The 13,404-nt window shown below is 45.7% G+C and overlaps 1 protein-coding gene across 3 annotated transcripts in view; it reads left to right on the forward strand.

Moving 5' to 3' along the window:
• Positions 1–3,103: 3,103 nt before the first annotated feature.
• Zbtb5 (zinc finger and BTB domain containing 5) overlaps positions 3,104–13,404 on the forward strand; it is an 18,885-nt gene continuing 8,584 nt past the window's right edge. Inside the window, exon 1 of one of the 3 annotated variants that reach the window (XM_050156048.1) lies at positions 3,104–3,240. Coding sequence is in view for 1 of the 3 variants with exons in the window: in XM_050156046.1 (XP_050012003.1) it covers positions 10,127–10,173 (47 nt within the window). In the remaining 2 variants the exon portion in view is untranslated. Of the gene's footprint in view, positions 3,241–3,271; positions 4,502–8,774; positions 10,174–13,404 lie in introns of those variants that run through there. The other 2 variants (XM_050156047.1, XM_050156046.1) reach the window with 2 other exon arrangements.

A 13,404-nucleotide genomic window follows, 5' to 3' on the forward strand; every position in this document is an offset into this window, starting at 1 on the left:
GAGAGAGAGAGAGAGAGAGAGAGAGAGAGAGAGAGAGAGAGAGAGACCTTGTAAATGCTTTCTCCAATCTCATAAGACAGTCAGCTGAAATTAATACAGTCAAACCCATATGTGAACATTTACACAATTTCCAAAATTTTCACTATTATCTGCATTATTTTGGTGATCATTTTGCAAAGAAAACTTAGCAATTTTTCTCCCCCTCTTTCATTTTTTCCCCTTCATTCCTCTCTCCCTCCTTCCTTCCCTCCTTCCCTCCATCTCCCCCCTTCTTTCTTTGACACAGGATCTCCTGTTGCCCAAGCTGGACTTGTACTTCCGATTCTCCTGCTTTTACTTTCAGATTGTTGGAATTGCAGGCCAGGATTACTACATCCAGCTCAGGATTTTAGCTAACAATTCAAAACCAAATATCTTTTGGTTAGTTTTTTTGTTTGTGCTTTTTAAAATTTTTTAAATGTACATTGGTGTGAGGGTTTCAGATCCCCTGGAACCGGAGTTACAGACAGCTGTATGTATTGCCATATAGGTACTGTGAATTGAATCTTGCTCCTCTCAGAAGGTGAGCAGCCAGTGCTCTTAACTAAGCCATCTCTCTAGCCCTATATTGTGGGGTTTTTTTTTTTTTGTATTAGATTGATGGAGAATCTTTGATAGATTTGTGAGTTACCTGATGTTCTTTCTGTGAGTTGTCTCTCGGCAGTGTTTTCTGTGGCCCCACCCCCATCCCCGCCCCATGGAAGCATTGAACCAAGGGACTCATCCAGCCAGGTAAGAGTTCTCCACTCAACTACATGTCCAGCCTTTTCTTGAAAGTATTTTTTTTTTTTTTTGATATAGAGACTCTCTGTGTAGACCCGCTGCCCTGGAATTTACTATGTAGTCCAGGCTAGCCCGGAACACAGAGCTCACCTGCCTCTGCCTCCAGAGAGCCAGGATGGAAAGTTTTCTATCATTGAGCTATACAAGTTCCAGCCCCAGCCCCCAGTACAGGTTATTGGTCTTATTTATTTTGGGGGTGCTAGGGACGGAGTCAAGTGCATGTTCAGGAACATCCTACCACTGAGTTAAACCTTCCAGGTAACCCTTGGTCTTTTGAGACAAAAATCTTGCTCTGTAGTCAGGAAGGCCTCGAAGTTCTGGCTCACTTGCGCCTGCTTCCAGAACAATGTGTTTGTTACAGGGGTGTAAACCCACCGTGGCACCAGGGGGGGGGTTATTGTGTATGTTCATGGGTTCACTAGTGAGGGGGAAGGGATTGTATGCATACACCAATACTAAAAACCCTACACACATATTTAGATTGTATACTTTTCTTCTTTCAGCTATACTTTCCATAGTTTCTATATTTCAGTTGTCTGTGTTTTTAGAAAGAAATGGCCGGCAAGAAGAGAATGTGTGTTTTACATTTTGAGGCCTTTCTTCAAATAGAGCATCAGAGAAAACAGGAAGGGCCCTGATTTACAAGTTGTTTTCTTCTTAACCAATTGGATGATACGAAATATTCTCTAGGTTACAGAATTACCTTAAGATCCACATCCGCGAAAGGCTTTCTTATTAGTCTGGTTTATAGTCACAATTTCATATTGCCTTAATTTGTATTTTAGTCACTTGGGAGTCCCAACTGAAGAATTGTCTACAACAGATTAGACTGTGGGCAAGTCTGCCTAGCATTGTCTAGATTGCTTACTAACTGATTTAGAAGGGGCCACCCCCTGTGGGCCTTAAAATCCCTGAGTACTGAGCTGCACAAGAAAGATAGCATAGCCGAAGCCTGGAGGCTGCGTTGGTCTATGGTTTCTGTTTGGGTCCCCTCCATAACTTTCCGCAAAAAGACGATGATCTGAGTGTAAACCCATAAACCCTTTCCTCTCCCAAACTGCCTTTGGTCAGTGTTTTATCAAAGCAACAGAAAAAAGCAATCTAGAACACGTATCTTGATTTTGCTGCTCGACGGTGTACATGTCTAAGAACTATAAAATGTCAAGAATTGACCATACTACATCAAGGTCTCAAAGAACTAAACACACAGGCCGACGCTTCCAGGCGGTCACGTCGGAAGGGACTCGTCACGCGTGGTATTGCACGGTTCTGAAGGTGCGCTTAGCCGCCTGCGCCGCCTCCTGCGGTCACCGTGCTCACAGCCCGGCGACACTCGCCAGCCTCTTTGTCTCTAGCACGGAGCTGCGGGGCAGTGACCCGAGAGGGCGGCCACCAGGAAGCCGGGGTGGCCGCTGAGCCTCCCCTTCCCTACTGGGTCCTGCAGACTCTTGCAAGGCTAGGAGGGCTGAACCCCGCAGTTTAAGGTGGTGGCGACTGAAAGCTTGGTTCTGGAGCCGAAGCCGTGGCGGGCCGGCAAGCGTCAGCCTTGGAGTTGGGACCAGCCAGCGACAACCGGGCAACCGAGACGAGACGCGGGCGAAGGCCCGCCCAGCGGCCATTGGGTAGCGTTTCCTACTCATTGTGAAGCTTGCATTTGGTTCCATTCGACTCAAATGGCGTCTTGGGATTTCGTGTTTCTTCTTCCCCCTCAATTTACAAGTTGGGAACAACCTCCAGGGGACTGCGTAGAGAGTCCCTGGTGAGACCAGCTTCAGACGCACGGATCGCTGCAGGACCGGGGTGGAAAAGCTGTCAGAACCAGCCAATGGAGGGACACAGGGCTGGCAGTCTTCATTGCGATTGGCTCAACTAGACGAAAAGCCCTACCTTCCCTATCCATGCTGGATTTTGATTGGCTGTGACGCAAAGCCGCTTCGCCACAGTTCAAACCTAGTGTTGCTTAGTGATAAATCCCGCCTTCGAAGGCCTTGGACAACAATTTCCCTCGTTGTAAGGCAAACCGTGATTGGTCAGAGCGCTCACGGACGCTTTGGTAGTAAACACAGCCCGGTTCCTGGAGTCTCGGATTGGTCAGACTTCTCAGACGCCACTCCTTGCCGTGGCACCGCCTTCCCTCCTCCTGATTGGCCACGGGCGGGTTATGAGGGCGGGGCTATGTACACCTCACATCCGTTTACTGTTGGCCGTAGTCGGGTTCGCAAAGAACCGCGCGAACCGGCAGAAGGAGCCGGGAGCGAGAGGCGGAGCGGGCTCGGGGGCGGGGCGGGGCGGGGCGGGCGGAAGTCACTGCCGGGGAAGCCAGGCTGGACCTTCCCGCCTCCTTCCACAGGGTCGGTCCGAGCGGAGGAGGGTCACCGCCTCCTCCAGCGAGGAGAAGGGGGGCGGAGCCCGACTCAGGTGAGGCGACCCTAGCAGCTAGTGGCCTCGTCTCGCGGGCGCGCGGCGCGCTCTCGTGCAGGCAGTTGAGCCCCGGGAGCGCGCCGAGGCTAGGGGAGCGCGCAGACACGTCCCGGTGCCGCTGGTTCACCCTGTCTTGCTGCTGAGGGGTATTGTTACCCTTCGCCTCAGAGGGCCAGGCGGGTGGGAGCAGGGATCTTGTGCGCAGGCGTCCCCCGTGTCCCGACGCCCGGCTGTCTGTGCGGGGTGGGGCAGGGGCCGGTGCCCTGCGGATCTCCCGCTGGAGATGGAGCCTCCCGGGATGCTGCGGGAACAGGTTTCCGATCTGCATCCTGGAGGGATGAGCCGAGGAGCGGCTGCCCTGCGGGATGGAGGCGAGTAGCTCTCTCGCCCCCTGTCCTGGGTCCTTCTTGAACGAGGAGGTTTGGTTTCATCAGAGCAAGGCCACAGCGGTCTGGATTCGGGATCCCGCGGCCGACTCCAGGGGTGGAGTCAGCGTTTAGGAATGCCCTAACTTGTTAGACAAAAGTGTTTAGTAGGCATTTATTGAATGCCCACTTCTTCCAGGCTTCGTGCGAGGAGTTGTGAGATGCGGTGGTAAGAGACAGTCGTCCCATCTTCCCTCCCTGGGGACCGACGACTTTGCACATAAACAACAGTAGAAATAAATAAGGCAGTGTATTAAGGGGGCTTGGAGGTTAGGGTGTTTTGTTTGTTTTGTCTTTCTAAAGTGCCGCTCACTATGGTGAGTCTCTGTCCTAGCTTACTTAGTGGAGGATACTGTAGGAGCCACATTTTGGTTCTTTAATTTGGAGGAAATTTTTAGGTTAAAGACTCAGCAAGGACCTGTCCTTAAGTTAATAAAACAAAGTCGTCACTTTCAAGGCTTGAAACAAACATCTTTCCACAGTGCATTCTTGTACTGTTGCGTTGCAGTAGGACGTTAAGCAAATTCTGTGCCTTAAGCATTAGTGATCTGTCTTTGTATGAGATGTTGTTCTTTAGATTATTTTAAAAGGTGGACCGGGCACTTCACTGTTTACTAGAGATTTTTGTTTTCATTGCCAAAAAGTCTTGTGGTTGGCAGTAAACTAAAGTTGGGGAGAGGGAGAGGACAGATGGACAAAGGAGAGAGACTTTAGAGAAAAGCCCCTAAACTAAAGGAAGGCCTTCTGCTGCTTGTTTTAACCCTTGTGGAAATCTCAGCAAGCTTGGGAAGAGACAGACCTGGCCCCCTGCCGCAGACTTGGTGACCTGCCAGGTAAGGTTAACAGATTAAGGTGCATTCTGGGCTTTTGGGTTTTGCTAACTAAATGGACCAAGACTTTTCGAACAGTCTGCTTTGTGAATATTTGCTTTTTTTTTCTCCCTAAAGATTGTGTGAAAAACAAAACCAAAATAACTTTCTGTCATTGGGGGGTGCTGGTCATTTTTATTCTGGGTAATTAATGTGTCTCTACTCGAATTTTGCTGAATTGATGAGTATTGAGATTTGGGGGAAAGCATTTTATAGGTGGGGCATTTTCCAAATTTTAAGGGCCGGTGTGTTCAGAAGGGACTGTTTGAGACTATCCAAGTGAAGGATTTAAAAAAATTGAATAGCAAAATGCATGTGTTTCAGTATTTAAAGCTCTTAGCATTGATTTTATTAGAGACTTAAAAACACCCTGTATTCATCTAATTAGTCTTATGTCGGAGACCAGCTTCGACAAGGATACCACTTACCAGAGTAGGGACATGAGGATTAGAAAAATAAGTAAAGAGAAGCAAGTGAAAATAATAGAAAGAAACGGGATTGCATCAGGAGCGTTTAATTTCCATTTGCTCAAATATCCCGACCCCAAAGTAGGAGTAAGATTAAAAACTGCATTAGCATGATACAAGGAATGAGCAGAGCAGTTAAAGGATTCGGGATACCTTCTTAGTTAAACATTCTGTTGCCAAAAAAAAAAAAAAAAAGACAAAACCTTAGACCAAAACATTCTGTAAGCACATTACTCCCTGGGTGGAATCCATAGATATCCCCCTAAGGGAGTAGGAGCCTAGTTGGATCCTTAGACTTTTGTTTGAGGTAGACACAGATCTACTTCTTAATTCCTGAAATACCAGGTCTGGATATTAACCACACCTGTTATCTGAACTGTTAACAATAACCTTGGGGGAACAGAAGTTCCAACTTTATGACCTTTAGTCAGGTAGAATGAACCCATACCTACGGGCCCTGCCGGTCTCATTAAATAAAATCCCGGAGTCAGATATTAGGGGGTGAAAGCTGAAAGACAGGCAGACCAAGCAGCCACAGTCACTTCTTATCTTGACGAAATCTCAGACCAAATGGTGGCTCCTGTTCTATGAATTCTCAGACTGAATGGGGGAGAGATCCTGTCTCCACCTGCCTTATATTGCTGTCTTCACTTCTTGATGCTGGGATCAAAGGTGTGAGCCACCAGCCCCTGGCTCGGCTCTGTTTCTCTTTTAGAATAAGTCAGACTCTGGTGGCCTTGAACTCCTGATCTCCCTGGTCCCCCCCCCCCCCCCCCCCCCCCCCCCCCAGTGCTGGAATTAAGGGTGTGTGCCACCACTGCTTGGCCTCTCTGGTTGACTAGTGGCTAGCTCTGCCCTCTGATCTCAGACCACAAACAGAATGTCACACAGCAGTGAGACTGACAAAAGGTCTCTGGGACTGACCGAAGCTTGAGTCTGCCTCCAGTTCTCCTAAGAAAGGGGAGAAAGGAATCTAAAATAGAGATTCCATGTCAGCTTTCAACTCAACCAACTCAACTAACGTTTCAGAATGTAAATTCACTGTAAATACGTTTTCCTTCTGTCAGTTTGGAGCACATGATTTGTCTTGTAGTGTCCTTGCTCTTTATTAAATAGGGGAGCTGTCTGCTGGAGGCTGGCTTCCTCAGTGTAGCCGGTGAGACGGACTGTAACTAGACTGCTCCTCTCATCTGTCTGAAGTGAACTCACATGCTTCCTGGGGTGCCTTCGATTTTCTTTACTATCATTCTGGGAACTGGAGTCTGCCTGTTCTTCCAGAGGACCAGAGTTGGGTCTCAGCACTTCCGTGTCAGCTCATATTTGTCTGTAACTGCAGTCGCAAGGGTCCAGTGCCCTCTTCTGGCCTCCTCATGCTCATGGTGCACAGACATGTTTGCAGGCAAAACACCCACACATATCAAATAATAAGGAAACTTCTTTCAGAAGCTTTTGCATTGGCCTATACAGATTAGGAATTATGTTGGAGCACTGGTTTGATGGTACACAGAAGAGATGGTAGGTTCTTAGTGTTCAAGCTTATTTATCTGTAGATAATTTCCCCTTTGATCTCCTAATACATTTGAATATGTTTTGGTTCCAATAGTTCCTCGACTCTAAAACTAGCTTTTTAAAAAATAATTTATTTTGGGGCTGGAAAGATGGCTCAGCGGATAAGAGCATTGCCTGCTCTTCCAAAGGTCCTGAGTTCAATTCCCAGCAACCACATGGTGGTTTACAACCATCTGTAATGGGGTCTGGTGCCCTCTTCTGGCCTGCAGGCATACGTGTAGACAGAATATTGTATATATAATAAATAAATAAATTTAAAAAAAATAATAATTTATTTTTACTTTATGTGCATTGGTGTTTTGCCTACGTGTATGTCTGTATGAAGGTGTTGGATTCCCTGGAACTGGACTTAGAGGCAGTTGTGAGCTGCCATGCGGGTGCTGGGAACTGAACATGGGTCCTCTGAAAGAGCAGCCAGTGCTCTTAACCACTGAGCCATCTCTCCAGCCCTAAAACTAGTTTTATTACATTTTACTTTCTTTGAAGATAAAATAATATAAGTAAGCTCGTTACAGCTTAGTTGATAATATTTAGTCAAGTATGGTGGCTTACACCTTCAATTCCAGCCCTCTGGACACTGGGGCAGGAGACCTTGTCTCAAAAGACAAAGAAAAAAAAAATCAACAGCTTTCTTTCTTTTCTTGTGTCACACAAAGTAATGCAGTTGATAACCACTGACGTTTTAGACTTACTAAAATGTGGGGCAGTTAAAAGGCCTGCCCTGAATTAGTTCATTGTAATCAGTGAATTTTACAAATTTGCCTTTGTGCTCACAAGGAACTTGTTACTAAGAAGAGCTTATTAGGAGTGGGGTTCTCTCTTATATAAATGGAAATTAACAAACTGTTTGCTTTACAAACTTTAATGAGTGATTAAATGGTGGTGTGCTTTTTGGAAATTATACATGATAATCTATTGCTTTTTTATACTCAATAAATGGGTTTACAAATCCTTTATAGTCAGCTTCTTAAATTTAAAATGATTAGAGTGAATTGCTTCCTGTTTTTCCCATATATGATATTGTTAACATGGTATAATTGATTTTTCAGTACATCTTAATTATTCAGTCATAATTTACAATCAACTCAGCCATTTCTCTGAAACTGTGAGGCGCTCACCTTTTGTAGCCCTGTTTTAGTCTCTACTCTGGGGAGATGGCAGAAGCCAAAGCCTGCTCTTTCCTCCCCCCAGAAAGGGTACACACACTCACACACACCCTCAACACATGTAATACAGCTGCATACATTGTATTCTGTATCAAACAGATGGGCAGAAGCAGCTCTGCATGGTTAAGTTCTGAACACTAACTTTCAGAAGTGACTCACACTGCTTTGAAAGTAAATCCAATATAAGAAATTAACTCCTTTTGCTCCTCTATTTTGCCTACTGGTCAGGGACTGTTAACAGAGCTTTAGGGCAAATGTCCTCTAGGAGTCCCATTGGGCTAATCTCAGCCACCTGGCTCAACATGCCAATCAAAGACAGCAGCTTTAGCCAGTGTGATCACATTGGGTGGGCCACGCAGGTTCAGCAATCTCAGGTCTGTCTGTGTCAGCTTTGTTGGAAAGGGAAGCAGGCTGAGACAAAAGGTTTGCAAGGCCTATAGAGCTGATAGGTCATTCTGGTCAGGTCAGTGGCCCCATTCCCATCTTGGGGTAATTTGTTCCCATCTGGGGCTGATTTCATCACGGGGATAACTTTTTCTGCCAGGTTAGCATTGATGGGGTTAGTTCTACATCCCTGTCCTAAAGATGATTTTTCATTTGTTATATTCCTAGACTCCAAGGTAACTGCAGAACAAAAAGGTAGAGAGGACAAAAGTAAGAGAGGGACAGAATGGAGTCAGTTAGGCCAGTGATTGGGCTGTTCGTCAGTACTATAAATATCAAAGTCCCTGATGCTTAGGCATTGCTTTCTTCTTAAGAACCCCCCCCCCCCCTTAAGAAATAAAATTCCAGACAGATCTTGTAGTGGTATACACTTTTAATCACTTACTCAGACTACAGGTGGGTCTGAGTTCAAGGTCAGCCTGGTCTACAGAGTGAGGTCAGGAATACACAGAGAAACCCCATCTCAAAAAACAAAACAATTTCTTTCTTTACTTTTATTTCCTTATTTTGAGACAAGGTAACTCTGGGTGGCCTGAGCTTGCTGTGTAGATCAGGTTGGTCTTGACCTTGTTGCCAACCTTGTGCCTTCTGCCTGGTAACTACTAGAATCATAGGTGTATGCCATAGTGCCCAGTAATACTCGATTAATAAAAACTCAGAGAGAGAAATATGGGTTCAGCCTGAAGGTCAGAAAAGCAAAACAGCCAGCCTTTCTGAAATGGCAATCCTACCTACAAGAATCTAAGGATGAGACTGAGATTTAGAGCTGTTTTCTCCCGTTTTATAATCCTCTCTCTGACTGGCATTAAAGACATGCCGGTTTCTATGGCAACTAATGTGACTACTGGGATATTAAAGGCGTGTGTTATCACTGCCTGGTCTGTAAGGCTGACCAGTGGGACTGTTTTCCTCTCTGATCTTCAGGTGAGCTTTATTTATTACAATACAAATGAAATGCCACTACAGCCCAGCAAGAAGTAATTCTCTGTTAGGAATAAAATGCAGCAAAAGCTATTTGTGTGTACGTGTGCCCACTGTTGTGCAGCTGTGGAGGCCACACGACAGTTTTCAGGGGTCTGTTCTCTCCCTCCCCTTTACGTGGGTTCCAGGAATTGAACCCTGATTGTCCAGTTTGCACATCAAGCGCTTTTACCTGCAGATCCGTCTTGCCTCCCTTCTTTCCCTCTTTGAGGCAGGATCACATGTGGTCCAGGTTGGCCTTGTGTATTAGAGAATGACCTTAAACTTTTAAAAAATATATCTCATTTATTTATTATATATACAGTGTTCTGCCTGCACACTAGAAGAGGGTACCACCAGATCTCATAGATGGTTGTGAGCCACCATGTGGGTGCTGGGACATGAACTCAGGTCCTCTAGAAGAGCAGTCAGTGCTCTTAACCTCTGAGCCATCTGTCCAGTCCTGACCTTAAACTTCTTATCTTCCTACCTCTGTCTGCTGAGTGCTCTGATTATGTGTTCCTCACTGGATTAACTTTACTTTTGATTATTTTTAACTTTTTTTTTATTTTTACTGTACTTGTATGATGTTTTTGCCTGCTTGTTTGTCTGTGCATTATATTGGAGTAATACCTAAGGAGGGAAGAAGTTAGATCGTCTGGGATTAGATTTACAGGTGATTGGGAGCTACCACGTGGAATCTAACCCAGGTCTTCTGGAAGAGCAGCAAGTGCTGGTAACCATTGAGCCGTTTCTCCACCCCCTACTTCTTCTTAGTAATAGTATTTTAGAATTTTTATTTTATGTGTGTGACCGTTTTGCTTATACTTATGTCTATGTACCGCATGTGTGAGGAGCCCAGAAGAAGGTATTAGGTCCCCTGAAATTTGAGTTACAGACAGTTTTGAGCCATCATATAGGTACTAGGAATTGAACCTTTATTCTTATTTTTTAAGGTAGCATACTTGTATCTGACTGTACAAATGAATCCAAGGCCTGTCTTCATGGTCGGTGTTGTGAGAAATTGGAGGTAACCTTGTGTTTTCCACATTTTATCTGTTATATTGCTTCCCCCTCGGTAAAACGCTCAGTTGTGTGTGTGTCTCCGTTCCACTAATCACCTGACTGCTAGCACCACACCGTGTAGATCTGTGTCATGCAGCATTTTACCTTGAACACGGTAAGCACTAAAAACAGTAGGTAGTACTAGGGCCATAGCTCCTTCGGTAAAATGCTCGCCTTGCAAGTGTGGGGACTGAGTGTGCTCCCCAGAACTCACATCAAAAATAAAAGCTAATATAGTAGCACTGGCCTCCACAGGCTTGAACTCACTTGAACATGCAAACACACAGAGAACATTAGACAGGTAGGTTTCTATAGCAGATGTGTATGTGGCTCCAGATGCTGTAGGGCTGTGTCACCCTCCACGACATGGCTCTGTGCTGCTTTCCTGGGCTCCTGGTGCAGCTGTCAAGGTACCTCAGGTGGGCAGCCACCTTTGCCCTCCCTCATCTAGAGCTGCCATTACCCATCTTACTCTGGGACGAGAAACACTCACATTTCATGTAAAGCTGAGGGCTGAGGGACTTTCCAGTTTGGAAATCTTTCACATGTAGGCTTGGCCTTTATTTGGCATATTTGGAGACATTTTCTGTCTCTATTTTGACTGATTTTAGAGTTAGTTGTTGACCTCAGAAAACTGATTATGGAGTAGTTATGCTGTTTTGTCTCATTTAGATACAGCCAGAGTTCATACAAAGTAATTGGTCATTACTACTTATCAGTCACTAGGGAGTTGCAGGGAACAGCTCCTGTTCTCAGTAAACCGCTGTAGGAGGAAGAAACTTGAGGTTGTGCTAGGACTCTAACTAGGGGACGATGGCATTCTTTCACTCAAGCTCAGGTACAGTTTCAGGTCGGTTTACCCCAAGGACTCCGGAAAACAAGGTGGCAAAGCCACGCTAACGGCTTTGGCGTGGGCTGCCTTCTCAGCCGCACTCACACTCACCTTCAGCTGGTGATGGGCTCTGACGAGAGCTGGAGAGATGCCGTCCTGCCGGCAGGTCTAGTTCCAGGCCCACCAGAAGCGGCCGTCCAGCATGGCTGGGTGATCACGGCTCCGCTGGGCCCGACTAGGAGCCATGTCTAGTGTCTAGTTGTCTGACCAGTGCTCGCCGTGCAAACCTAGTGGACTGAAGTCCATCCCTGGAACCCACCCGTGGAGGGAGGGCACTGCCCTGGGAGTTGTCCTCTCTGCTCTGCACAGGCTCACGCGGGAGGGATGACTCTCACACACAAAAAGACCTGTACACTGCTCGAGTGGAAGCTCTTTGGTTTTCTTCTCTGAAATGCATTTTCTCCTCTACCTTCTCTATAAAACTGGAGGAAGGTGCTCTTTAGTGCTCTGTTCCTGACAGGATTTTTACCCCCAGCTTTAAGTAAATGTTAAGAATTCCTTAGAAGCTTAAGATTCGCCCTGTGCACAGCCTCACGGGTCAGGCAAGCAGGAAATCACCTGATATGGTGGTGGATAATATTTGAATATGGGTGTGCTCTTCTTTATGAATTATGTTCTTGAAAAGCTTGTGAGTATGCCACCATACAAACCAAATAGTTGTAAATGTATTACTAGCTGGCTTATTCCCCTAAGAATGAGCAGATGTTTTATTGGACATTATTAAGGAAGCCAGTAGTTGTAAATGTATTACTAGCGGGCTTGTTCTCCTAAGATACAAGCAGGTGTTTTATTGGACTAAATAGAATATTATTAAGGAAGCCAATCTATAGAGAAAATGGCCTGTTTTTGAGTATTTGTGCTAATGTATGGTGTTACTACATTTTCTTTATTATATTTAGTTTTGACATTACTAAAAATCTGTTTCTGCAGATAGTAAGTGAACTGTACACTGCACTGTGGGTCAGAGGCACCAAGTGATAGATTGCTGTACCTCCAGCCATATAAATCCAGATCAATCCTATTCTGAAGTCTGTTTCACAACATGAGCCTTTCCCGCTTCCTTTGGAGGTTGAGACAGGCTGCTCGCATGTAAAACACTGTCTTCCGAGGGTGAGCTCTCAACCTTATTTTATTTATGTGCATGCATGTGCATTCCCGGTGAGGCCCAGAGAAGGCTTCGGATCCCCTGGAGCTGGAGTTGCAGGTGGTTTGGAGCTGCCAGTGTGTGGCCAGGAATGAAACTAATGCTGCTGTAAGAACAATATCTCACCGGGCGGAAGTGGCGGACACCTTTAATCCCAGCACTAGGGAGGCAGAGGCAGGTGGATCTCTGTGAATTCGAGGCCAGCCTGGTTTACAGAGCTAGTTCTAGGAAAGGTTCCAAAGCTACAACAGAGAAACCCTGTCTTGAAAAACCGAAATAAAAAAAAACAAGGGGGGGGGGGGAAGAACAGTGTCTCTCCAGCCCCTTACAGATTTTAGATGACCTCAGATTCTGTCAGAGTTGCCTAATAGTTTTGAGCAACAATGATCTTGAGTTCCAGTTTTCTTCTATCAGAACACAGAATAGTAAATTTTATATCTTATGAACCAAGTGAAATTTAAGAATATCTCTTTTATCCCAATAGTTTTGGTCATCCTATTATCAAGCTGGTATGAATTCACAGGCCTTGCTATTGAGGTTGGGCTAGTGTGACTCACTTTGTAGCCTACACTGGCGTCAAACTGGGAGTCCGTCTGTCTCATCTTCCTGAGTGATGAGATCATAGATGTGCTCCATTGTGCCTGACTCCAAAAATGGTTTTTAAGTATTTATTTCTTTCTATTTTATATGTATGGTTCTTTTGCCTGTGTGTACATCTGCGTACCATGTGTGTGCCTAGTTCCCGGGGAAGCCAGAAGAGGACGTTGGATCCCTGGACCTGGAGTTACAGATGGTTGTTAGCTGCCATGTGTATGCTGGGAATGAAATTGAGTCTTATGGAAGAATAGCTAGTGATCTTAACTGCTGGGCCATCTCTACAGCCCCCCTCCCAAACTGTTTTATAGCTGATACTTGGATTATTCTGAGGGATGTAATTTGAACCTTTTTTTTTTTTTTACTTCATGGCAAAGATCCAGCACTAGCCAGGTGAGTGGTGTGGTTGTATAGGAAAGAGTGGTAGTTTCTCCTCAAGAGTCTGACATTTTACCAGGCGGTGGTGGCGCACGCCTTTAATCCCAGCACTTGGGAGGCAGAGGCAGGCAGATCTCTGTGAGTTCGAGACACACACACACACACACACACACACACACACACACCCC

This window comes from Alexandromys fortis, unplaced genomic scaffold (genome assembly GCF_014885135.2).
Source record: "Alexandromys fortis isolate MF-2015 unplaced genomic scaffold, M_Fortis_MF-2015_v1.1 scaffold_92, whole genome shotgun sequence".
Taxonomy (NCBI): domain Eukaryota; kingdom Metazoa; phylum Chordata; class Mammalia; order Rodentia; family Cricetidae; genus Alexandromys; species Alexandromys fortis.